The sequence below is a fragment of the Toxotes jaculatrix genome, chromosome 22, assembly GCF_017976425.1.
Source record: "Toxotes jaculatrix isolate fToxJac2 chromosome 22, fToxJac2.pri, whole genome shotgun sequence".
In the NCBI taxonomy this organism is placed as follows: Eukaryota; Metazoa; Chordata; class Actinopteri; family Toxotidae; genus Toxotes; species Toxotes jaculatrix.
Window position 1 is genome coordinate 7,506,013 of NC_054415.1, and position 27,064 is coordinate 7,533,076.

Below are 27,064 nucleotides of genomic sequence, written 5' to 3' on the forward strand. Positions count from 1 at the left end.
ATAGAAGTTTATCAGAAAATGTCAGCATGCTACCTAAAAGGCATTTAAAAAAGAATGAAAAACAAAAATCACACTACGAGATCCTCCACAGCGCAACTTCCCTCTGACAGTTTTCTAATTGATATCCACTAATTAATCAAATTAACCAAACAATCATCGTATCTTATCGATTATCAGTAAATCTCCTGTTTGTATTATAATTTCCCAGTAATTAGGTTTACCAGTAAATTACATTACAGACAGAAAATTTGTTTATCAGTGCTAAAAAGTCATAATGTTTTGTGATATGAGCACACCTCAGATGAAGAGATGTGATTTTGAACTCTTGCAGCATCTGTACACCAGCCCTAATAATTCATTTGGAGTTTTAACAATGATTAAATGATGAAATCATGTGATTACGCTGTGTTACAGCTGAGCAATCAGGGCATCACCCCCCAGGTCGTTCACGAGGCGTCACTGTGGCAGTACGGATTTTGGTGCTTCTACCATTCAGAGCAACCATCCATGGTGAAGAAAAGCAGCAATTGCCGAAAGGCTTCTTACCTTCTGGCCAAGCTGCAATGCCGAATCATCACCACTGTAAACTTAACTGTCACTCTGACCTCGCTGGAGACCTTAGACCTAACTATCTCTACACAGAAATATAAACACAAGTTATGCAGTGAGTAATTTTCAAAGATAAGAGTGACTTCTGACTCTGCAGCTTGGCTAAAAAGTAAAAACCGTGCTAAAGAAATCACAAAGCTTTGGAAGCATGCCTGTCCATGGTAACCCTGTGTTAAGGAGGCCCATTATCACGCACACACACATACACACACACACACTCACACACCCTTGCACGCACACACACACACACTCACACACCCTTGCACGCACACACACAACACCATATTTGTAATGCTACCTTAATTTACTGTCTAGGCTTAAAATCAGCTTTTTAGAATACATAAGGAACCACTCAAACACAGGCGCGCAAACACACACACATACAAACGCATATCCTCACGCATTTTTTTCTCTTCTGGGAAAAATAAATAAATAAATAGATACAATCTGTAAAAGGTGCATACTGATAGAGAGAAAGACCCCCCTTTAGATACACACGCTATCTCACACACTCATACACACACACACACACACACACATCCTGTACTAAAATGCAGACACACACCCGCACGCACAAATATAGTTATACACTTGCACGCAAACTCTACGCCCTGCTTCGATACATAAAACCTCTTAAAATTCTCCTAAAATAAACCGAGCAAAAATACATTTATAAGACCAGCACCCCGATTGTGCAAACGAATCAAGGATAAATTAAACCAATAACATCATGAATATAAAACAAAATAGTCATGGCTAGCCAGTTTTGCACAATATTGAACTGTTAAATACATAGTGGGCGTGGTCTGTAGAGAGAGTGTGTGGCAGCAAATCCAATCGGATTCCACGCTGAGAGGAAGAGGAGGGTCTTGGAGAAGGAAGTGAGGTTGATTGATGGACAGATCCTGTGTGGATCAATGCCCCGAGTCTGTTTTCTTTTCAATCGGTCACTCCCGTTCTCTCCTCCACCCTGTCTCTGTTGCCCTGTTCGACACACACACACACTCCTCCCCGAGGGCTGAAAAAGCAAAAACCCAGCGATGGAGGGAGAGGGATGGTTGAATAACCGAAGAGGAGGGAGGAAGGAGAGAGGGAGGAGTGAGGAACGGCGAGGTATGAGGCAGAAAGGGGGGGCTCGCTGTCTCTGCTTAGCCACCAAATGCTCCTCCCACTTCCTGTTTGGGACAGGAAATGGGCGTGGCCAAACAAGGAAAAGCGGTGGAGGAGGCAAAGCCAGATCTAGGTGACCGACGAGATGAGTTTGTCTCTCGATTGTTGACCAGTGGAAAAAAGAGCTGGCTAGCTTCCTGTTGGCTAGAGAGTGTCTCTCTCTGCCCAGTGGCCCCCAATAGCAGCCCTCTTGTGGCTGTTGGTCCATCCCTCAAATCCTTCCTCCCCTTGGCTGGGGGTGGTGTGTCACCTTAATCCCACCCCCAGGCTGGCAGGGCTGTGCTCCAAGGTTCCTTAGCTTTGGAAGAGGAGGAGAAATGAGATTTCAAACAGGGGTTTCCTCACCCCTGTTTTATTCAATACAGCGCTTCATCATCAATGAACCAAGATGGAGGAGTTGACCTTTGACCTCAAGTGGGTGTGGTCAGATTTTAATCCTTAACTGACCCCCCCACAAGCTGGTCTGCTGTCCCCTACCTGGCTTCATGGCGGCCAGACAAATAACAATAACACAACACCAAAGTAGGCATAGGAAATGAAAACAATAAACACAGAATGTCGACTGCAGGAAATCTATAAAATGACTTCCTGCCTCTGTTGTTTCTTTTGAACCTTTCCCTCATCCATACTTTTCTTCGTCTTTTTTGCTTGTCTCTACTTTTCTGCTCTTCACACTTTGAGGACATGATAAAACTGTGAGGCACTTTAGAGACACACTCAGACACGTGTGGAGAACACACGCACACACGTACACGTACAAAGAGAGGAAATCATAGACCACACACACACACACACAAGCACACACTCAGATAGTACAGAGTATAGTGTGGTACACTTTACTACAAACATTCACGCACATACAAACTCATATAAACCAACAAAGTTGTAACCAGGTGTTCAAGGTTGCGTCACTGGCTGCCATTGTCCAGAGTGGTCACATCTGGCAGAGAGGCAGACAGTGTGTGTGAGTGTGTGTGTGTGTGTGTGTGAGGGGCGGGGACAGACAGAGCCAGCCGCGGCGCTGTTACCCAGCACTGACAAGCGTCAGTCTCCGATTACGTCAGAGGGGCCAGTCGGCCGATCGAACCCGTCGAACCGACTCCTACAAACTCGTCACACACTCCATATCCTCGTCCTCCAACAGCCCGCTGTTCCTCTGCCGCCCTCCTCCAATCACAACCGAGCTTCTGTGGTGCCCCTCCTCCCTCTCTCCCGCTTCTTCCTCCTCCTCTTCTTGTTCTCTCCCCCCTGCTAGCAGCTCCTGCCGCTCCTCCACAGAGGACGGCCCGTGGACGGAGCCTCTGCTTCCTCCGGCCTCTCCCCCGCACTCGCTGGGGCTCAAGCTGACCACTCGGTCCCTGTGCGTTGGCGCTGCTGCTGTGTGGAAGGGGATGAGGTTGCCATTGGGGCTGTGCTGGGAGGTGGAGGGGGTGCTGGACGTGGCGTTCGTGGTGCTGTTGCCGTTGAGGATGTTGTTGGCTGCGTGCTCCATCTCCTCGATGGTCATGTCGCAAGCATCAGCCAACTCGGCTTTGGTCGCCTCGATGAATGACGGGTCCTGAGCGAAATGACCCAAACCCTCTGATATTAGCACCTTGAGGGGGTAATGGGAAAAAGAGGAATGGAAAAAGAAGAGGTGGAATATGAGAGAAACGGAGGGATGGAGTGGGAGAGAAAAGGCTTAATGTAGTTGGGGAAAATGTGAAAGGGTGCTAGTGTGTTGCTCAGTAGAAAGTAACCTTCTCCAACCGTTACACACATGCACACACACACACTCACAAACTCACCGCCTCCACCAGACTGCCTGCGCTGCCGTGACACAACGAGCTGGAGTCTTTTCCCAGCAGCGAGGGCACTGTGAGAGACACCGGCCGTGGTGCTCTTTGATTGGACACCGGCACGCTGGGGCTGGGACTAGGACTAGGTCCCCGGCTGTTCCCATTACTGTCGCTGTACCTAGGGACAAAACATTTGTTTGATAAAAAACATTACTGTGTCAATAGTATCATTCAAACTGGGCTTGCACTGTAAGTTGTAGTACTTCTTTTCAAAGTACTAAGTCTGAGTACTTAGTCTTACCAGGGTCCACAGTTGACAGAGGGCAGGCTGGTATTGAGCTTTTCATGGGAGTTGGAGCCCTCTAGCCTCAGAGAGGGCACTCGCTGGTAGGAGGCATCACTGCCATGGGCTAGAAAAACAAAGATAAGAGAGAAAACAACAAACGAATCACAACAAGTACAATGGCGAGAAAAACGTGCACTTCCAAATTCACTATTCAATAACCTGTTTTTTTCTCATTAAGTAAATGCATAAATGTCCTTGCTGAGCAAATGTAATGCAACATTTTTGCCACTACTTGACAAACAGTTATTTTGGCCTTTGATGTGTGCACAGGATGCAGTATACCTGTGGGACTGGCTGGAGGTGTGGAGCACAACCGGCTGAAGAGGGTAGGTGAGTGACTCCGTCTTAGCAGAGGACTCAACCCTGCCACTGCCAGTGCCTGGAGGATGAGGAGAGAGAGAGAGAGAGAGAGAGAGAGAGAGAGAGAGAGAGAGAGAGAGAGAGAGAGAGAGAGAGAGAGAGAGCCGAGGGAGCGAGTCAGACAGGAGCAGGGAGGGAGGATTATGTCTGCTGAACTCAGCATGGCTGGGAGTTCAACTTCACACACTGTATTTACAACCAGTTTATGTGAATCTAATTGGGTTTCTGACTGAACCGTGTGGGCATCTTCTACCTGATGATGTACAAGGTGTAAGGGTACAGCCGTCTTCTGGGAGACGTCTGGCCTTGACTGTCTCCTGAGACACTCCAGATGGAAGGATGATCTCCGCCCTGAGACCCACACCGCAAATATACAAATACACAGTGTGTTCAGTAAAAGGAGGCACTGAATTCATATAAACAGACTGGGATATACCAAAGAATTTTTAGGAAAGATTTTCACCTATGCATGTGTGTCTGCTTACCCAAAGAAGTGGGGCAGAGGAAGACCCTCCTAGGAGACTGCCACCCTCCTCCTCTTCTGTCCTCTACCTCCTCTCCTTCCTCCATGGGAGTCAACTGCTTACATGTTTCATCGTGATACACTAGCCTAATGTGAACACACACATTCGGAAAAAGGAGTTAATGATAGAAATGTGCAAGTTTGGACTTGAAGGTGACAAAAACTAAATTGTGTGAGTGTCTGCCAGCAGTACATGTCAGAGGAGAGCGAGTGGTCATCCTCGTGGTACTCCCTGTCGTCGCCATAGCTCTCGTCGTACGTCTCCTCCGTTGACCCCTCCCCCCTTCGTATGATTGGCAGACGGCTGTCGCTTGAGTCCGAGCTGCAAATAGCCAAGCACACGGCCGAGAAAAACAAACAAACAAACAGACAAAATGAATATGAACACAGACGACAGACGGAAAAACAGGCAGACAAATAGCCAGACCGGTGTAAACATAAACACAGAGAAAAAAAACAGAAGCAGCTGATTAGCAAAAAAATCTCATAGGGGAGCTTACAAGGAGAGACTGAGAAATCAACTGAGGCGTTACTACTGCATGTAGGAAAAGGAAAGAGAATGAAGAAGAGTAAGAAAAGGCCAGAGGAAAAGGAGGAGGAGAAGCAGGTGGGAATAACAACTATTTTGTTAAAGCAAAATGGTAAAAAGCTTCAAAGGCAACACCTGGAATATGACAAACTGATAGCACGACTGAGGTGCAGACATCTTTCAAAAAACAAAGATCAGGACAGAAAAGATAATGACTTGTAGCAGCTAATGTTATCAGCTAATACTCAGAGAGCAGTGTTTTAATGAAGGCCTACTGGGAAATTAAACAGGTACTTTTTACGCTGCTGTCATCATTTTAAATTAAAACCAATAAAGTCCTAGAAACAGATGCAGTCTTTTCTACTCCTCTCTTGGACACAGTGGCAACACGCTGACATTAATTTGGACAAAATTTGGTTAGCAGAAAACTCAAGAAAGTCAAAGTCTGTCACAATACTTGTTCTGTGTGGCTGAAATCCTGGTTGTGTGTGTGCTTTTTTTCCGAGAGACATGCTCAAACTAAACTCTGCATTCAGTCTGTATTAAGTTGTATTCTCTTTGTCTTCCAAAGATGTCATGTCACCCTTTCTGTCCACATCCATTTCATACTCCAGACTTAAGCTTGAAGGAGACATTCTGACATTTGAATCTTAATCTTTTCTTCTTCACCAGATTGTTTCCTTAAAAGCTACAACACGTCTGCTTTCTGAAACCATCTGTTAATGGTTGTGTTTCAAATTAAGAGGCATGAGAAACTGCTTAGCTTGCAGCTAGCAATGCTCATTATTTTTTATTATGAATGCTTACAAATACAGCAAACTATTTGTTATTTGTTCGGTTTCTGTCACCAGCACATAAACATCTCCTGAGAGTTGCCTGGTAAAGAAAAACAAAATCAAATTTCTAAATGTCAAGATGTCCCTTTGATCCACAGCTATTTCAGGGCTCCACAGCAAACTCTGGGTTAGAACAGCTTTTGATTAAAACATGTCTGAAACTGTTCTGGATGAGTCTGATGAAGCAGACGCTATTTGGCAGCTGGGTGGAGGTGACACTGTTTCTAAATAAAGCAAATCCAAAGAGATGCATCCGAAAGCTTATACTTTGCCTGTGATGGAGAACTTCAGTCTAGATCACTTACTGTCTAAGCAGGGAAAAAGTCAATGAATTAAACTCCCTTCTCTCATTAACCATGACCAAGCAGTTGTTTTCTGAGGGTCTTAATATTCAGTGGATCCTAAATGTCAGGATGTGTGGAAATATAAATACTAATTGTCAGTTATACTCCAAATGTAGCAAGCTATCATACTCAAAATACCATGTATTTGTACAAGTATGAGCTTTCAGATGTTTTCACATTTTAAAATTTCTACAGAAATGAAGGACAAAGAGCTGACATCATGTCTAACCCAGGCCTGCCTTATAAATACAATAAAGCATAGGAGCCCTCGATAGGAAAGGTTTGGCCAGGTTGCACCAAACAGTCTATCTATGGCTTTGGTAGCAGACTTTATAGTAGCAGCATGTAGTAGCCTGGCTATTGCTATAGCAGCTGAAGCATTATGTGCATAGCAACAAGTGTCACTATAGCACCTTGAAAGCTATGCCATTTTCTATAACATATTATGAAACCTTTTTGCACTCACATGGGGGACTAACACAACACACACACACGCACGCACACACACACACGCACACACACACTTTTTCTCTCTGTCCCCTGGCAACATACCGCATGAGGTTGTCATAAAAACACGTCCTGCTTGCCACAAGAAACAAAAGACAGCGAAAGAGACAAGGAAGGAAAAGGAAAGTGAAGGAAATAGAACCAATTATGTCCATACTGAAATGCCATGTTGTTGGCTAAATATCCGTAATGATGGTCAGGAAATGAAAGAACCAGATTAATAATTCTTGTCACAGTTCAAGAGCACACCAAGCAGGAGTGAAATAAAAGTCTCCAAAACACTGCTTATATGAAGGAAAATAACACTTGATAAAGCGCAGATGCAACCTGCTGTCTGGCCAGCACTCACCTCTTTGGAGGAAAACACCAAGCAGATCTTGGCAGCAGGATGGGAGTGAGTGGCTGTCCTGTGTGCCCGTCCACAGTACTTATAGACGGGCTTGGGAATCGACTGATGCCCTGGGTTGCCACCCCAGCCATGCCAGTGTTGTTGGCATTGTTGATGTTGGCGTTGGAGCCTGATGAGGAGTAAGAGGAAGGGGTGAAAGTGGTCGAGTCCATGAGCTTCTCGTGGGACGGGCTCTCGCCTTCGCAAGGTGAGCCCTTCTGGCTGATATGCAAGGGACGCTGGGTAGTGAAGGACTGTGGGAAGGACCCGCGGCCATCACTCTGGTTGTAGTAGTTGACATGGTTGCCGAACAACCCACCGGTACGCTGTGGCATTAAAGTAAGGCGAAAGACAAGGAAGGCAAAAAGAGATGGAGAGAGAAAAAAAGAGAAAAGACAAGAGAAAGGTGAGAAAATAAGATAAGAATAGTGAAAAAAGAATATCTCAATATCTCTGTATCACACTACACTCAAACGCTCAGAATAACATTCACTGCTAGCAGCAACAAAACTTTTCCCAGCCACGACGGCAGTGCAAAGCAAAGACTTATTGTTACAAACAAGAGAGAAAAAAATACCATAAATGTATTTTTAACACGTGAAATCCTTGACATAGAAGCAGAATGATGAAATTGAATGAATGAGAAACTAAATTTTGGTCAAAATTTTCATTGTTTCTTAATATTAGCTCCGGATTAGGAGAGTGGTCCGATTTAATTTCCTATTCGGGAAGAAAACACTGCAGCAAACAAAACAGAACATATGAATGTAGCAATGACGGTGAAAGAGGAAGGCTGCTAACTAGCTTAACTCACCCTCTCAGCACAGGAGTAGAAGAAACAGTGTGTGTGTGTGTATGTGTATGTGTGAGGCTTACAGTTCCAGTGCTCACTTATTTGATGCTGTTTGTGTTTGATTTTTATGGTTTTGTTTGTAAAATATTTTGTTTGTTTGGTTTGTTTGTAAAATAATGTGTTTTAGAATTCGTGGTCACCGGTTCATTCAGAAACCAGAATTCCAAAAATGTGGTTTGGTATCTGCAGTGATCGGTAGCCAGGCTATGTGGTGGAAAATGAGGCTTTTTTTAAGTATGTTTTTTTTATCGTCTGAGCACATGCATGCATGTATGTATGTGTATGTGTATGGAGCAATAATACGGCTTCAAGCTGGGCGCTGATCATCTCTCGCTCTCTTTCTCTCTCTCTCTCTTTCTGGAGAGTGAGTGAGGGTGTGTGTATCCGACCTTTACCCTGAAGATATCGTCCTCGGATGCAGCCGACACGGGCTCCTTCAGGCCTTTATCCAGCTCCTCCTCCACGGTCAGGTCTCCAGAGATGGCCCTCCGAATCTCTGGACCAATATCATGCAATGTCCGCAGGCCCGCCTACACACAGACCAAACACCACAGAGTGTTGCACTTATCATGGAATAACACTGTGACGGACATATTTATTTTGCTGTCAAAACCCTGAAACACAGCAGCTGTATTCACACACAATATTTATTTATTTATTTTTTCTTTCTATGATTCATAACAAGAAGCCTACTATCTACACTATATTCCCCCCACACATTTCTTCAATCATTTCAGGATCATAGTCGCAATTTGAAAACTCCACCGCTCTCTCCTGAATGTCCTGACAATGTAACTTGAACGTACAGATTTATGATGAAGAGTAAACAAAACGTCAGTGTGTTTGTGTACCTGCAGAGAGAGGGCAGTTTTGGGGGGCACCTTGGCCACCAGCCCTTGTTCTTTCCTCTTCTTAAACTTGCGGAAATATTCCTGGATGAGGAAGGTAGCGTAGAACTTCCCGACTGTTACCTCATCATCTGCAAGAAATAAACATATTGTAATTAAAATAGGCTAATGCTTAAAATAATGCCTCACAGATTTTTTTTTTTAAGTGGTGCTGCTGAAGTTTCAGTCACAGTAATAAAACATATGAAATCACAGCGTGTAGCATAATTTTTATGGAAAATGTTCATTATTTGTACATATTCTTGTACTTAAATATGGATGAGCTAAATTTCTGAGTACAAAATTGTGTTCAGAGTATACGTACCACCAGCAGGGGGCACTACTTGATCCAAGAGCTTCATGCTGGTTCTCTTCCAGATCTTCTTTACTATTGCCCTCAGTTCCTCATTAGCCTGCTCCAGGTTACCTGCAAACACAGAAACAGTGCGCATACTGTAGCTTCACAGAAGTGTTTTCACAGTATCACACAGCCTGGCCACTGTGAAAGCCTCAACACAAGCGTGTCTATATTTGTGTCTATGGGTTTATAGTTAAATGGTTGACTAATCTATATCATGAGGAAAAGTCTTTGTGTATTTGTGTATAACTTGCGCCTGCATAGCTGCATTAGAGTGTTTGTTCATGTGTGTGCCTGTTACCTTCTGTCTTAATCCTAAGTGCAGTTCTGACCAGGGCAAACAGTGTGGCGTTGAACATTACCGTTCCATCGCTGTTCAGAGGCATGTTCATTGACACCAGACGCTACATGGGACAGAATACACACAGACACACACAGACAAGCACAGTGACACACATTCACACAAAATTGCAAATTAATAAAATGACGCACAGGTAAATTTCCTTCTTGGCTGCCAATAGTTACTGGCAGCTGGAAATCTGTTAAGAACAAGCAGACAGTGGTTTGACACTATGGACACTAATTTTCCTCTGTGGCTAAAATATTTTCTCTACATGTACAATCTGTTTCAGTGTGCCATTTGACTCATTGTGGAAGATGTTATGAGCTGTCTATATGTCATTACACAGACAAATCTTTGTATATTTATCATTTTTGGCAAAGAGACTTAATTCTGCCCCAAAACAGTCTGAAACACTCTGAATACTTGAATTATTTTTTACAGCTCCGCGGCCCTTAGACCATGTTTAGAAATTTGTGGGACTGTGTGTGTGTTTACCTTGCAGGCCACCCTGTGGGGACAAAGTTTTCCAAAACCGAGAGGAGGCTGGATTCTCCGGAGCAAAGTAACCACATCAAGGTGTTTTATCCTCCCCCTGAATGCAGCACAGATGTCACATTATAGAGACTGTCTACACAACCTGCGGTGATGAAAGTACATTTATTCCAATGACATACTTGTCAACTCTCTGTAAACTTACTTAGCTTCTGGGTCATATTCAGCCCAGATCCTCTTGAACTCGTCAAGATGATGTGGCCCCAGGATCGACCAGTCACGCGTCAGGTAGTCGAAGTTGTCCATGATGACGGCCACAAACAGGTTGATGATCTGGAGAAAATCAGGAGTCAGTCAGAAACTATATTATCAGCTTGTATTCAATTACAGGTTGTCTGCGTAAAATTATAACCTGTAACTAACCTGTAACCTGAATTACTCTAAAATCTTAAACAATTAGTATTCAGATCATTCTCTTTTATTCTTTCTTATTCTGTCTCTGTACTCACCAGAAAGGCACAGAGCATGTAGAAGCTGACAAAATAAATGATGGCAAACTGGCTGCCACAGTCCTCGTTGGACGTGCTGTTCTCATTGGTCGACCCCTTCTCACACGGCCGATTGGGCGAGCACGCCAGCATGATCTCCTGCCACGCCTCACCTGTTGCACATCTGACGGACAGACACATGCATGCACATAGCCACACAAATTTGCACACACACACATACACGACGCAAATACGCATGCAAAGATACACGCATATAGAGACACCAAAGAAATACACAGAGGCACACATACATGCATAGATGTGCACATGTGTGCATTAGTGCACCAGCATGGAGCAACATGTGCATTTATGCATAAACACACACATACCGATGCATGGATGTGTGCACGTATGCATACAAGCACACAAGCAAATAGTGACACACACAAACACACACAGGTACAGACAAAAAGAGGGAGATATACACACATAAACACAAGTGTTAGAGTGTGAACAGAATAAAAAGAGTTATTCATATCTTCATACACTGAATTTACAGAGCAAAAGAAATCAAAATTTGTAATTGATGTCATTGAACTGTAGATCAAAACTCTTTCCAAACTACAAATGTCTTCCATTATTATCGATCGCTATTATCGATCTTTTATGTGTTTACGCTTTGACGAAACCCTTCGCTCTGTTCCTGAAATCTGTGGTTTTTCTCCCCTGCATGGAGTTTTACCATCACCGCAACCACACGGGACAGAGAGGTTTCTGGGAGTGGATCCAGGTAGTTAAATGTACTATCAGTGGAGTCCTCTGACAACTGTGCAGAAGGTATCCTCCTCAGAAGACGAGTATATTTTGTGGTAAAGCAAAGCTTACAACAATCATTAGCTAACTACTCAACATACCAGTGTACAGAGTCTGGATGCTGCTAAAGCTTTTAAGTAATTTGTGATTGTACATCAGACCTTTGGTGATATTATGGGGCCCACAGCTACATATTTACAGCATGGACCTTATAACTTTCTGCATAGTGGCAGTAACACGGTCTCTTAGTACAAACTGACAAAACGTTTCCTCACATTGTCTCTTGTACAGAGTCACACAGAATCGGGTAAAGTTACAGCTTGACATTTACAGATATCCTGGCATTTAATTAACCCACTGCTGTCATAAAATGCCAGCGGTAATCTCTAATGTAAAATGCACAAGCCCTGTCCGGGCGAATGGAGAGAGAGAAAATATAGGAGCTCAAAAAAGCAAAGAAGTTATTGTTGTTGATGTGGCATTGCAGAAAATAATGATGGAAAAGGGAGAGGAAGGGAATAATAAGGCAGAGAGAGCAGAAGATGTTTGAATCTACGAACACAGGGCAGATATTCAGAGTAATAGGAAGGAGGAGATGTGCATATTGATGAAGAGTGTAGTAACCTTCCTCACCTGAAGAGCAGCAGCACTGCCTGAGGGAACGTCTGGAAATTGTTGTTCCTGTTGATCTGCGTGTGGTCCCGCAGCGCTATCTTACCAAACATCTGTACAGGAGGGAAGTAAGTGGTACAGCACACAGCATGTGATGTGAGCGTTGACAAGAGGAAGTCAATCAGAATTAGAGGCCAGCTGTCCTCAGCAAATCAAATCAAAGTGTCTCCCGCTCATCGTCACTGACACAAACTATACAACAGCTTGTCGAAGAGACAGAAGAATGGACAGAGAGAGGTAGGAGAGAGACAAAGACGGACAGTAACTGGATAGCAACAGCTAGAGGGGGAAGTAAAGCGCAGAAGAGAAGGACGATGTGACCAAACGGGAACTCTGGATGACAAGACTCCAGGAGGACAGACACAGGACGAAGGCTCGCTAAAGGAGAGATGGAGAGAGACGAAAACAAGATGACCGCTTACCTGCATGCCGATGACAGCGTATATGAAGAATAGCATCACTATAAGCAGAGCTACGTAGGGCAGAGCCTGAAGAAGAGAGACACACATCAGTGACAAGTTGTCTACAGTATTGTTCTGCACCAAGGCTGGAGTTCATTCACTTTCACTCAAATCTCACACATCCAATTAGCCTGTAACTGATCTAAGAAAGGGCTGATTAAAATCACACCTGTATTTTACAGTTTTCAGTGTTTCAAAATAACAGGTTAAAAATTGAAAAAACATTTTGGTACTTTATGAAATGAAAGTGAACTGATCTGCAGCCCTGTGTGGCACAACACCAAAAACAATCCAGGATAAATCATCTGACTTAGGAGTGAAAAACCTCAGCAAAATACAAACTGCTCTCTGAGTTTAGTCAGGCGACCAGTCCCAACATACTGAACAAGAACCAAACATGGCCAGAACAGGTATGAACAGGTATTTACACACCTGGGCAACTATGTGGAACTGAGCTCCTGACCAATATTGCCCTTGTGCCTGGGAGAGCAGAGCCAAATCATGACAAATAAAGTTTGATTTTGTATCAATATGTAACCCACTGACATATGAAATGAGGATAAAAAAAAGAGCCTATTGTGGGTTAAGCACAGTAACATGTTCATGAACATGTTCTGATTTTAAACCGTGACTGAGGTTTTTGATTTATGACCAATGTTTCAAATTTCAGCGGCTGCATTTTTACATGAAGTGGCCCGGCTCAGCTAACACAAGAGAGAGAACAGATTATTTTCATGTCCCCCTATCTCTCTATCAAATGATTTCACTTTTTGGTGGAGTGCTTCGTTAAGCTTGTCTACTGCTTAACCCGCCTACAGGGAATGGTGAACTCTCAGGGGTTAGTTGTAGGGTGTTTGAGAGTAAAAAGGGTAGAAGAAGAAGATATGGAGAAAGATGAGAGGAGAAAGGCTGAGAAGGAAAGACGAGAAAAAACACTGCTGGTTAAGGTTTCTGAAAACCTGCCTGTTTATGTCCCTACAACCCTCCCTGCCTCTGCAGCGAGACTCCTAAACCTCCTCTCCATTACCTTACACCTTCCCTCTTTCTTTACCTCCTTCCCTATGGTAATGTAGGCAAACAGACAAAACGGTCATGTGTCCCATCCCTCTGACTTCCTAAACAGGTAGGAGGTGGAGATGAGGAGGGATGAGGCAAGGAAAGGAAAGCTGGCTTGTGAGACTCCACAAGGCTGGATTTACACAAGAGCGATAAAATTTTTTAGCTCCATGTGACTCAGATCTGAAATGACAACATGATTTATATTTATAAACATAAATGAGTCTATTCTGGGTTAACTCTGCATATAACTAATAGAACTCTGGTCAGAAGGGCACAAACCAGGGTCACATTAGGGTTAAAGTTCCACTTTTCCCCTGCCATTTCTGCCCTGTGTAAACCCAACCCCCTGCTCTAGCATGTTGTGTCCGGTTCTCCCCTCACTTGGAAGGATTTGATGAAGGTCCACAGCAGGGTCCGAATCCCTTCCCCGCGAGACAGCAGCTTCACCAGCCTCATCACGCGGAACAGCCGGAAGAAGGTGATGGAGATCCTGGCGTTCTCTTCAGAGTTCTGCAGTCCCTTTTGGTGGGGTTTGGTGTTTTTTTTTTTTTTTTTTTAGAAAAAACACAGGACGCATGGGGACACATGCAGATAGGCAAGGGAGGGAAACACATACACACATACACACACACACACAGGTAAAGATGATGAAGATGATCATACAAACATACATACATGCATATGCACAAACAGACATATGCAAAAATGCGGACATTTGTATGGATATTCCCACCCACACATACATGTGGATGTAAATATACATGACACACACGCGTTCACACACACACACGCACACGCGCACACACACACACACACACACACACACACACACACACACACACACACACTGAATTAATAAATGGATATCTGCGTCCTACAAAATCCCATCAAAATCAACTGACAAACGAGATCTGGGAGAGAATCGGGCAATCATGCTTATTTTTGTGGCTTCGTGGAAAAATCACTTGGCAACAGAAAGATCAACTGAACATCCATCAGCATCCTGAATATACCTGCTTCTGCCCCTGTCCTCACCTCACCATAATCCAGCGTTGCAACAAGCATTAAAACACTTCATGAACCCCTGAAGATTTGGATACTCTGCAGCAGGATGGACTAAAATTCAAATAACTGAGACGAGGCTGGAGAGACTTCCATCGATGGAGGTAAGCTCTTCCATAAATCACTGATAACAATTCACAACAGATACAGTACAAAAATTCCTGTTTCAATAAATCATGCGGGCAGGCTAATTTTTTTGTCTGTCACAAAGAAACTGGCCACCTGGAGGAACAATCCAAAGATGACATTCAACTGGATAAAGATATTAATCCTCAATGCAGCGCCTGTCAGGTCAAAAAAACATAATATTTTCATGGGTGGCAAATCTTTTCATATCTACCCTCTGTTTTCTATGATCTTCTAGAAACTGCTTTCAACCCAGCAACCCTTTTGTTTGCAGAGCCTTTTGTTAAGAACATACAATATTTTGCCTCTCAGGGCATTTAAATCCATTATTTGGTACTTTTTTGGTTTTGTTTTTTTATGCCTTAGCAAAGTTCTTAAGTACAAGGTTGAGAGGTACTGTAGCTTTCTAACTGTCTATTGCCCCAGTAGTCACCCACAGGAAATAACTCCATGATGAAATATTCAGCGATCTCGCTGAGTGCTATTCTAATACGGATTTATTTATTTATGGTTCCTGGTTCTCTGGGACAAAAAGGCAGAAAAAAGGCACACTGCGACCTGTGTAAAGCATGATGCAGTAAATACAGCGTCTAAGGACCCAGTATATTATTCACAATTATACCATGAACAGCAGATGAATCACACCAAACACACCAGTTCATACAGGTTGCAAATCATTAGCAGCCAAAACAATTATTTAAAAAATGACAAAAAAGGTAAAAATAGCAATCTAACTGCACACTTCCGCACAAATGTACCACATAAACTTGACCAATGACAATGCAGCATTTCTACCATAACTATGCAACCAGAACAGAGCCGTACTACATCTGTCTTCACTGTAATAAATAAATGTGACCCCAAAAACACAACATCAACCTCTCTGACATCTGACTCGTCATTTTTTGCCATTTGTGTTTTTCCAAGAAGCCATCAATTCTTAATGCTAATCCCACAGAGAATAAACAATGTGCTCCTACTAAAAAGAACTTGCCATTCTCCACACATCTTACTGCAGTTTGGGATAACAGATATCATATACGTTACTTTTCAACAGAATCTGGTTTCTAAAATGCTGTATAGCAATTATAAAGTTTGGAAAAATTCACTACACAAATTTTATTATTCTATAATTGTGGGATAATAGGATTAAGGTGCTTCGTACAGGCAGAACTTTTCTGCTGAGGTGTTGACAAGCAACTCAAGACATGAGTTGTCCCAAACTCCACTGAGAGATATGTTGAAAATGACACATAGTTCTGAGGAGTGTAAGGAGGAGTTTGCACTGCACGTAATACCACAACTGGACCACAGTGGGCACCATTGTACCATTGGGAGAGTGGGGGCAGTGAGCGGGAGAGGTACAGTGACAGTAAGTGTAACAGAGAGAGAGAGAAAGAGAGAGAGACTGAAGATGCAGAATAGTTTGAATTATTCAGAGGCATCCAAACAAATAGACTGATTCACAGATAGACAGATAAACAGATAGACAGAATGACTGATAGATAGATTGATAGATGATAGATTGATTGATTGATAGACTGATAGATAGGTAGATGGGAGGCCAGTGGAGCAGAGTGGAGGAAAGAGAGACAGCGTGATAGCGTGACGAAGCACTAACGATACCACACCCATAAGGGAAAGGGAAGCAAGTTGCAAGCATTGGGGGAGGTGGGTGCAGCGGGCACCATGGCAACAACAATAGCCACTCAAGGAAAAGTCACAAGACTCCAGTTATACTAGGCCTGTACAATACAGTGTCCTTTACCATACATACACACATATAAATATATATATATTAAAAACACGTAAAAAGTACAAACAACAGCTAAACAAATATTACTCTGGACATGCTGCAGAAGATGGAAGCAGCAGCGACAGAGGAGAGATGACAGGACGAATGAGAAGCCAAAAGTTTTGGATCATACCATGGATGGCGTAGCAGAAGGAGGGATGGAAGGATGGAGGGATGGAGGAATGGTGGAGAAGGTAGGGAGGCGGACGAGGTTACCGTCGGAGCGTACCATTGGCCTTACCACAGGGGGGTGAGAGGAGGAAGAGGAGGAGGAGGAGGACGAAGAGGAGGAGGACGAGGACGAGGAGGAGTCAGCTGGCTTTAAGGAAAGGCAACAAAGATCAGCACCAGAGCAGCGCCTTGCTGTGCGTGTATGTGTGTGTCACTGTGCATATATGTGTGCGCACAAACCACCAGGCAAGAGAGGGCTCAGTGTCTGATCAACAATCACATGGTGGAAAGGTGAAAAAACGTAATTTCATCGGGCCAGGAGGTGGATTTCTGGAAGATATTGCTGCATATAGAGACTGGCCTCATCCTGCGTGAGGGCCACATCAAGCTGAATCACTTATCAAAATACTGAAGACTGAAACATGGAGGAATATTTGCAAGATTTCTGTCCCATGCCTTGAGGGCCAAAACTATGAATGATGGTCTGGGGCAGCCACAGATGGGGAAAAAGCCGACCGTGTACGTGTGTCATTGTGTAGTGTAACTTATATGTAATGTCTATGTCATGCAAACTCATGGATCTGTGTGTATTGTAGGGGATGGAGTGGCGCCTCTGTAGCTATCTGTTTTTCTTTATGCCAGCTGAAGCTACAGTATAGTAACAGTGGGTGAAGCTTTAACTTAACAAAGGCTACGTTTACCAAATGCATCATGTCATTAAAGGACAGCGCCTGCTTTGACAATGTGTTATTCAGTCTGTTCTTTGATCTGAGAATATGCAAGATCCAAGTGAAATTAGACCTTGTCTGAACATTGTGAAATAATTATGTGAAACGCCTTTGTTTATGTGTATGTGTAGTTTGTGGTCCAGTAATTGTCAATTAACCAGATCACAACTCTGAACTACTTTCAGGTCAAAGAAGCATCAGAATACCACAACTAGACAATTTCCCTTTGGGAAATCGCGAGAGTGGTGCATTGCACTGCTAGTAATGTTGTGTGCTTCGCAAAACCCAGTATTGACTATTGTGTGTGTGTGTCTGTGTGCCTCTGTGTGTGTGTGTGTGTGTGTGTCTGTGTTTGTGTTTGTCTGTGTGTGCCTGAGTGGGTCTGTGTCAATACTGGGTTGTGCTTCGCACAACCCAGTATTGACTATTGTGTGTGTGTGTGTGTGTATGAGTCTGTGCGTGTGTCTGTGTTTGAGTGCCTCTGTCCTGTGTGCCTCTGTCAATATTGTGCGGTGCTGGCGCACCGCACAATATTGACTTTGTGTGTGTCAGTCTGTCTATGTGTGTGTCTGTGTTTGTTTGTGTCTGTGTGTGCCTGAGTGGGTCTGTGTCAATACTGGGTTGTGCTTCGCACAACCCAGTATTGACTATTGTGTGTGTGTGTGTGTGTGTATGAGTCTGTGCGTGTGTCTGTGTTTGAGTGCCTCTGTCAATATTGTGCGGTGCTGCCGCACCGCACAATATTGACTGTGGGTGTGTGTGTGTGTGTGTTTGTCTGTGTGTGCCTGAGTGGGTCTGTGTCAATACTGGGTTGTGCTTCGCACAACCCAGTATTGACTATTGTGTGTTTGTGCGTGTCTGTGTTTGTGTGCCTCTGTCCTCTGTGTGTCTGTGTGTGTGTGTGTGTGTGTGTGTGTTTGTGTGTCAGTGTCTGTGTGTGCCTGAGAGGGTCTGTGTCAATACTGGGTTGTGCGAAGCACAACCCAGTATTGACTATCGTGTGTGTGTGTGTGTGTGTATGAGTCTGTGTGTGTGTGTGTGTGTTTGTGTTTGTGTTTGTGTGCCTCTGTCAATATTGTGCGGTGCTGGCGCACCGCACAATATTGACTTTGTGTGTGTCAGTCTGTCTATGTGTGCCTGAGTGGGTCTGTGTCAATACTGGGTTGTGCTTCGCATGTGTGTGTGTGTGTATGAGTCTGTGTGTGTGTATGAGTCTGTGTGTGTGTGTGTGTGTTTGTGTTTGTGTGCCTCTGTCAATATTGTGCGGTGCTCCCGCACCGCACAATATTGACTGTGGGTGTGTGTGTGTGTGTTTGTCTGTGTGTGCCTGAGTGGGTCTGAGTCAATACTGGGTTGTGCTTCGCACAACCCAGTATTGACTATTGTGTGTGTGGGTCTATGTGCCTCTGTAAATATTGTGTTTGTGTGTGTGTGTCTGTGTGCCTCAGTCAATATTGTGCGGTGCTACCGCACCGCACAATATTGACTGTGTGTTTGTGTGTGTGCTACGCACAGCCCCCTTTTGACCCCTATAGTTCTGCTATAGTTTTAATTACAAAGACAGAGAGACATAGAGTTGTTACAGGGAGAGAGAGAGCCACAGCTCTTGCAGTCACGGTTGCCATGGGGATGAGCTTTCCCGCCGCTGAGGCAGCTCACAGGTGCTCTGACGAGCTCATTTTCGGCCGAATCGGGCCTGCCGAACAACTGCTATCCATGGAAAAACAAAACATGGTATCGCTAAACAAACGGCACCGTCAAAGAGACAAGACTTTAAGGAAGACCTGAATCTATTTTTTATGGTCCTACTGTCTAAAATGTGGATTTTACAGCAAGTTTCAAAAAAGGGGATTTTCTGCTTTTCTCCAAAAATCCTCTGCTCGATTAACATTGGAGTCAATGGAGCAGTTGAGAGCTCCTTTTGTCGCTAAAAGGCACGCCAAAGAAAAACTGTAAATCCTACAGAAAAAGTAAACACATTGTGAGAGAGAGGACAAGTGTGGCTACAAGTGTGGAGAATTTCACTGCTCTAGAGTAAAATTTGTGGCCGTAGTCGTCGTGTAAAGAAAAAATTTCAGAGAGTTTTTTTAAAGCCTCTCCACTCTAACCTCCCACTCTAGCCTGGAACATTCCGCAATACACACTCATTGTAAACCCTGATTTTTTCCAAATTCACTGCTGACCAGTTGGGGCTCACAGTTCAAAAACTACACAACTTATGAAAAAGTTGAATACACCCCGAATACACGAGACTTGTGTCTACATTTTACAGTTTGAATGGTGTTTCTAGGTGAAAGTATGCCAGAGCAGTTGATATTTGAAAAAGGGGGAGAATTTGCGACTTTTTTGAAAATTTCCCATTCATTCTCTATGGGAAATTTTTCGCAGTTTTTTGCGAATTTCTTCGCGAAACGTGAATATTCTGGAGAACAAAATACAAGCACACCGAGTCCGATCGAGCCGCACGTTTTGATGTATCATTTGTTGATGTGCGCTCAACGGTGTGGGACGAGTTACGAACCGAAAATCGGGAAGGAAGAAGAAGTAAGAAGAAGATGAACGGGAAGAACAAGAGTGTGCATGCTTTGCATTGCACACTAGGTACCTCTATAGCTTTGCTATAGAGGTGCCTAGTGTGCATGCATAGCAATGCACCACTAATAAAAAGACAGGAAGTTAAGATCATCTCAGTCAGTTCCACTAACGACAAAGATGATTTTTAGATGCTTTTGGAAATTGGAGCCTACAGGTAATTAAATAACACAGAGGAGCACGGAGATAACATACTGTAGGGAGACACCCACTGGTTATCCCTGCTACTGCAACATTTTAGACTGCTGGGAGTGATAGATCAACTATGACCTCACTCTGCTTTGGGCCATACACACACCTTTATGGTCACACACAGTAACGATGTACAAATAGAAACAGGTTGCTATGTTTCATATTTACTATTATTTACAAACACACTTGTGTATTACAAGCTTTTACTTTATGCCACTTTTTTAATTGACACTAATAATTTGCTGATTTCAAGATTCTACAAATGCAGGAGTGGCTAAGAAAGCACAAAGAGACTATATATATTTATATGTGTGAGAGTGTATGTGTGTGTATATATATGATGAGGAAGTGAGGTATGGCATGAATGAGAGGAAAGTTGGAAGGAAGGAAAACTGTGGGAAGGACAGACGGAAGGAAGGAAGGGACCAAGGAAACACTGATGGATAAAGGGAAGAAAGATGTGCAGGAAGAAGGGAGGAAAGGAAGGAAGGATGGAAGGAAGGAAGGGAGGGAGGGAAAAAGGGTAGGAAGATGGCACTGATACACACTAAGTGCAGACTAAGTTCAAACTGAAATATAGGAGAATGTGTAGTCTTTGTGTGTGTAAATTACACAAGGGGCCAATTTAACCATAATCTGAATCTGAATTTGCTTCAGTTTCAAAGTCAAATCAAATCTGTGAATCAGAGTCAGATTAAACTCATGTCATTCCTCATTTGTATATTTCTCATTATGAACTGACACAGAACAAATTTCAGAAACTACAATGGATTTAGGACCCTGGAGCATCTGTGCACAGGGTTGTCAAATTAAAAAAAAAAAAAGTCAACAGTCAATCTGTGCATAAATATAAAGGAGTCCTTTCAGGCTGAACTACAGTGCAGATGTGAGTCACTGTAGTGGTAGCTCAATGGATTTATGAGCTTATTTAAAAAGAAAATGTGCAGTTTTCTCACATTGCACATCATTTTTTCGAGCAAAAATCCGATCAGTTCAGTCAGTTCAGTAGGTAACATGGGTTTCTCAAGAACATTTTTACTCTAGATTTCAGGTTTATGCACGTGTTTCTTATTTTTAAGCGTATGTTGTAATACTGCAACAGGACAGACTTTGTTTCATTTGTAATCAGCTGGGATTAAAAACACACAACAAACTACTAATGGAATCATTGTTTATAAATACATAGCAGATAATGAGTTGACCTCTTTGGGTATACGAACAGCATCAGAGACCCATGTTACCCAGCTTGCATTTCAGGAGAGCAAGCAGCACCGCAAACCAACGAGAGAGAAGACAGAGAAAGGGAGAGAAAAACATCCATAAAAGAAGAATTAAGTAAACTGAAAAAGCTCAGAGAGAGAGGGAGGAAGAAGAGGAGGCGAGGAGGAGAAGAGGAGGTGAAGAAGAGGCATTCCGAAGATAGAGAAAGAAAAAGAGAAATAGATGCAATCCATACTGGCATCGTCTGCAAGACACTGCTCAGAGCAAACCACTACCAATCTGTTCACACTACTTCTACTCAAACCAAAACCAAAAATGTAAAAGAAACCATACAAGGTTTAAGAAGCACCCGCAGGTTGCTGGGGAGGTTTAGAGACCCAGGATTAGGGATGTATTCTGTTTCGATGACCACAAAGAAATGCCGCTAATCTAAGTCAACAGGCACCCAACAGAGCAGCGAAGTTGGTGCACTCAAACAAGATATTTGGGCTGTTTAATATTTAGTAAAGACAGAGTGATGACATTTTAAAAGCTGGCCTGTTACTGCACTTCACTGTGCACTTAGGAATGCAGTGAAAGAGAGCTAGTTGTTGGCAAACTGCTACTATTAGTGTCCAATTGCACTGCTCAGTAAAAACTGCATTCACTTTAGTGCCTGATGAGATGCAGTGGCAGGCAAACATCTAAAATGTTTAAGTGACAGGGTCCCGGTTCAAAAACAGTCAAGAGTTCTCATAGGATTGAAGTGCGGAGGGTTTCTTAAAAAGGAAAAAAAAAAGAAAAGGTAGCTTGGGCATCTCATCACCCAAATCATTAAAAACCACCAAAGAAGAAAAAAACAAAGACTTGGGGCATGCCTTTAGGTTAGAGGTGAGAACGAAAAAAATAGTGAATCATTCAGAAAGAACTGCAAATCAATCAAACAAATCAATCAAACCAAATCAAAGGCAAACTCCAACCCAAAGTGTGCAACATCAGTAACTTGTATAGATGACAAAGATGTATATCTCTGGCCCAACAAACCTCAGTATTGTGTCAGTGATTAAAGATTGTCAGCTCCTGGCAGAAATTTTATATTTTAAATGTTTTTTTTTTCACTATTTACACATCTATACTTTGCTTCAAGATCAGATAAATTTGTTGCCTACAAGGCCACAATAGGATATAGACATTTATGATACATTTGTGATTCTCCTGTCACCAAACTCAATGCAATAACTAGATAGAAAAACTGAATAAAACATATAATATCCAAGTACAGTTCAGAGTGATGGTTATAAGCAGCTTTGCCAGCCTCTCATGGGGACAAATGGATTCCTTTTCTAAAGGCACGGAAACAAGCGCCAAGCTCATACACCCCTGGGATACACTAACCTTATTTGTATGCCTGACCAGCTCCGTCTGAGGTGAAACACACTGCATTCCACGATGGGGGAACATACCAGTGTACCTGTGCAAATATCCTTTCCTTGCTTCATGTCCTGTTCAGTTAAGACTGTCAGAAGATTTTAGCCAAGCCCAAACTTTACTTGAATCTCCATAACAACCTACAATTAACACTAAAGTACTGCATTTAGATGATGATCCACAGAGAGATGATATGCTATATGATATGTTATAACTGATGTGTAGAAACCAAGCAAGGCTGGTATGTGTGTTTTTATAAGCTGATACACAGACTCATAGAGAAGTGCCTCCTCTTACTGAGCTGCCACTTAAACTACATTTTGTCTCCCGAGTTATTTTTACTGGAGGTTTGCTACGAGATAGTTTTGTAGATGGAAGGTGAGGAATAAAATGGAGTTAAATAACACGCTTTCCTACAAAATCTTCCTTCACACTATGTGACATTCAGCTCTGTGGCCAGTCTGATCATAGTACAAAATGATTTTCTCCAAAGGCTGAACGAAGTGGAGCTCTGTCCAGCCACGCTTTGCAGTTTTGCATGGTTCTCAGACTATTCTCCTGCTAAAGAGCATTTTAAATATCACATGAATAAAACACCAATTATCCCTGAAGTGTAAATACGATAGACACTCAACATTTGACTTGTGTTTGGGATATTCATTCTTATTCAGCCCCACTGTTGACCATAGGGCCTCCACGTCGATAATAAATGGATTCATACATACATCTACATAAATTTCATGGGTCCTGAGTAAATCCATTTATGGATCAAATTGTTCCCCATGTCTGCACATTGCTATTGTCGGGAAAAAAGAAAAAAAAGAAAAGAAAAATGCAATAGCAACTTGTATTTGCATTTGAATTTAAAGTTTCTCTGGTGATTTATGAATTGAGAGTTTCATGACCCTAAGGTCATAACACCACTGTCCAGAAATGAGAATCTCCATTACTTCATTCTTTCCAGAAAATCTAACATTTGTAGAAATGTGGATCTCTTCTGAAACGACAACATTATACTTAGTACCAGGCCTGGATATACCACCTTTATATCTGTCATGCTATACAGTGTCCATCATGCCAGGGGAATGGACACTATCCCCTGTGGCAGTGATCAAAGATTAAATAAACCCAATGTGAAACCAAACCAAGGTGCTGAGACAATGCAATAGGTTCTATTGGCAAATGCAATAGTTTCTGATGCTATTGATGCTCAGCAGACCGAGGCATAAATACCTATCTGAAGCAGTTCCAAAGATTAGAAAATTGAAATAAAATACTAAGTACTAGTACTAGAAGTTTGCAGGTTTGCAGCCTCATAACAATGCTGAATCTAAAGCAAGTGACACAGCAATGAGAAGGGGAGAACATCGAAAACAAGTTGTTTTGCTGCCTCAGTTGTTATAATTATTACATTTTTACAAATAACATGATGGAATAATGATAACGGTATTCAGAAGCTGAGGGAGGAGACTATAGAAATTCATTTTTCATATGTTGTAAATTACACAAACCCTTCAGAGGGCACTGTGCTCTGTTTTGGATTGTGCTACATCTGGCTGTTTTCACCGCCAGACTTATTCAGCCACCTCTTAAGTTCAAACGTTGTGCAGCTGAAGTTTCCTAATCATTTGAAAGCATGCGAGATGGGTATCGGCGCTCGGTCTGTTTGTGTGTGTGGGAATGGCAGAGCAGGCAGGCAGGAAGGGAGGGAGGGAGTTGGACTACTTACGTTAACCTCAGTGATCGCTATGTCAACAATGCTACCCACAACTATCAAGGCATCAAATGTGTTCCATGCATCAACAAAATAATGCTGCGTAGGGGTGGACAGAACAGAAAAACAACAGAAAGAAAGGACAGAACATAAGACATTTAAAAAATGGAAAAAACAGAAATTAAAGGAGAGAGGAGAAAAATAAGATAAAAAACATTATATACATGAGCACTGGAGTTTTTAGTCAGAGGAGAGAGGGAAAGAATCAACAAAATTAAATGGCAAAAAAAGAAAAGAAGTTGCAGTCTGAAAGAGATGGACAGCAGAGGAAGAGCAGCGGCGATCGGTCATGCTTGTCCATGAGGGGAAAATGTCAACAACAAGAACAACAGTAAAGAACAAATTGCAACAAAATCACAACTAAAAAAATGCCCCTGTTACTGCAGTTAAAAAAATGAAAAGGTGTGTAAGGCTGTTTGTGATTGGTCAGTGAGTTAGTTCAGTTAGTTAGGGAATCAAACCTGAGGACATGTCACAGTCAGCCAAAAAATGAAAAAGGAAAAAAAAAAAAAAAAAAAAAAAAAAAAAATCAAGAACCCAACAACATTTGAGATACTGTAAAGAATAAGGAGGGAGGACGCAAGACAGAAACCCTTTTGCTCAAAACTATACCCTGCCTCTGATGCCTCTACTTTTTATGAAACCCAGGAAGAAGCTTGTTCTTGTCGAGGAACCTGTGTGGCTGGGGGTCCCCTGAGTGGCAGCGGCCATCTTGCATTTAAGGATGGAGGGAGAGGAGGAGGAGGAAGGAGAGAAAGAAGAGGCAGACAAGGAGAGGAAGACGAAGAGAAAAGACACAACACAGAATAGCCACAAAGGAAAGGAGAGCTGAAGGAAATGAAAGATTTAGAGGAAGTAAGAGTGCACAAGACAGAGAGAGAGAGAGAGAGAGAGAGAGAGAGAGAGAGAGAGAGGGAGAGACAAGGAGAGTGAAAGTGGGCATCGTACTTACGTTGATCTCACTGAGAATGACGTCTATTATGCTGCCAATAACGATGAGGAAATCAAACACATTCCAGGGATCACTAAAGTACCCCTACACAGGATGAGGTGAGCAAGAGGAGGAGGAGGAGGAGGAGGGTAAGAAAGGTAGGTTAGAAGGAAAACAACATCTGCTGCCACTTCGCAGCCCTATTAAGGTAGTATGAGGTTGTACAGTACACTGAGGAAACAGGAAAAAAAAATCAGCTACGCTTGACGAAACAACACATAAAAGGACACATTTTTATTCTAATTCTAATGAACAGAATCAACTTGTTTCCTTTGCAGTATCTGTTCATCAAGTGTAGCTGAATTTCCTGCTCTGTTAAGGATGGCGTGTTAGATAGCAGTTATTTAAGTCCTGCCTGAATCTTGGGATGATTCTGCAATGCTTTGGCGGTGATTATAATGAAAGGTCACTATGTTTACATAACTTATTGTGGGTAATTTATCATGAGCAGTGGCAGAAAATGAGTATTTATTAAAAACATCTACACAGCTTCAGGCCCAAACAGTATTATTTAGGCTGGTAAAATAAAATGATACCATCTGTGCTTTAAATACAGAGAGCTGCATAATGGCTCTAGGATTGTGTTATTTCCTGAAGTAGACACACTTGCTTGAGTGCACTTGAGTGTATAGCGAAGTTGGAATGGCAGCCAAGACGTGACAGGACGACTTTGAAAACTGGCCTGACACACAGCCATTCAGAAAGATTTCCATATACTGTAAAATAAGTTACATCTAATTCAGATTCTGTCTAACTGTTTTCCATTATTAGACGGCTTTCGCACGTTTGCACCAACGCAAAAAGACTGGAGGAATCTGTTAGTTACTTTATATCTAAAGGTGACTGAAAGTTGGAACAGGGGAATCTGGAAGATCACTATGTAATGAGATGACGGCTCTATTTTTATTTTATTTTTTTTTGCACTGGTTACTCTATTGGGCATCAAAAAGGGATTCATTAAAAAAAACCTCAAATATTAAAACCCACAGTAAAATCAGGAAAAAGAAACTGTAAAAACATTAAGAAATCCTTGCAACTGTCGCTGTTCCATGTTCGAGACTGAGACAGTGAAACCTGTTAAAAAGTTAAAGGCATTAGCATAAAAATATTCTTCATGGAGCAAATGTTATTGCCGCTAATTCCAGGTGTGTGTTGACAGCTGTAATACCAGGGGAAGTAAAAGTGTTAG

The 27,064-nt window shown here is 42.6% G+C and overlaps 1 protein-coding gene across 2 annotated transcripts in view; it reads right to left on the reverse strand.

Moving 5' to 3' along the window:
• Positions 1–200: 200 nt before the first annotated feature.
• The window catches only part of cacna1c (calcium channel, voltage-dependent, L type, alpha 1C subunit), a 173,738-nt gene continuing 146,874 nt past the window's right edge, over positions 201–27,064 (reverse strand). Inside the window, exons 32-50 of one of the 2 annotated variants that reach the window (XM_041029878.1) lie at positions 25,837–25,920; positions 14,198–14,326; positions 12,719–12,784; positions 12,258–12,349; positions 10,833–10,995; positions 10,529–10,656; positions 10,327–10,423; positions 9,790–9,892; positions 9,456–9,557; positions 9,095–9,222; positions 8,639–8,773; positions 7,352–7,716; positions 4,980–5,108; positions 4,749–4,873; positions 4,517–4,614; positions 4,186–4,282; positions 3,859–3,967; positions 3,567–3,735; positions 201–3,373 (exon numbers count right to left, since the gene is read on the reverse strand). In XM_041029878.1, the coding sequence (XP_040885812.1) occupies positions 2,882–3,373; positions 3,567–3,735; positions 3,859–3,967; positions 4,186–4,282; positions 4,517–4,614; positions 4,749–4,873; positions 4,980–5,108; positions 7,352–7,716; positions 8,639–8,773; positions 9,095–9,222; positions 9,456–9,557; positions 9,790–9,892; positions 10,327–10,423; positions 10,529–10,656; positions 10,833–10,995; positions 12,258–12,349; positions 12,719–12,784; positions 14,198–14,326; positions 25,837–25,920 (2,811 nt within the window). In that variant the 3' untranslated portion in view covers positions 201–2,881. Of the gene's footprint in view, positions 3,374–3,566; positions 3,736–3,858; positions 3,968–4,185; positions 4,283–4,516; positions 4,615–4,748; positions 4,874–4,979; positions 5,109–7,351; positions 7,717–8,638; positions 8,774–9,094; positions 9,223–9,455; positions 9,558–9,789; positions 9,893–10,326; positions 10,424–10,528; positions 10,657–10,832; positions 10,996–12,257; positions 12,350–12,718; positions 12,785–14,197; positions 14,336–24,839; positions 24,924–25,836; positions 25,921–27,064 lie in introns of both variants that reach the window. The other variant, XM_041029877.1, reaches the window with a different exon arrangement.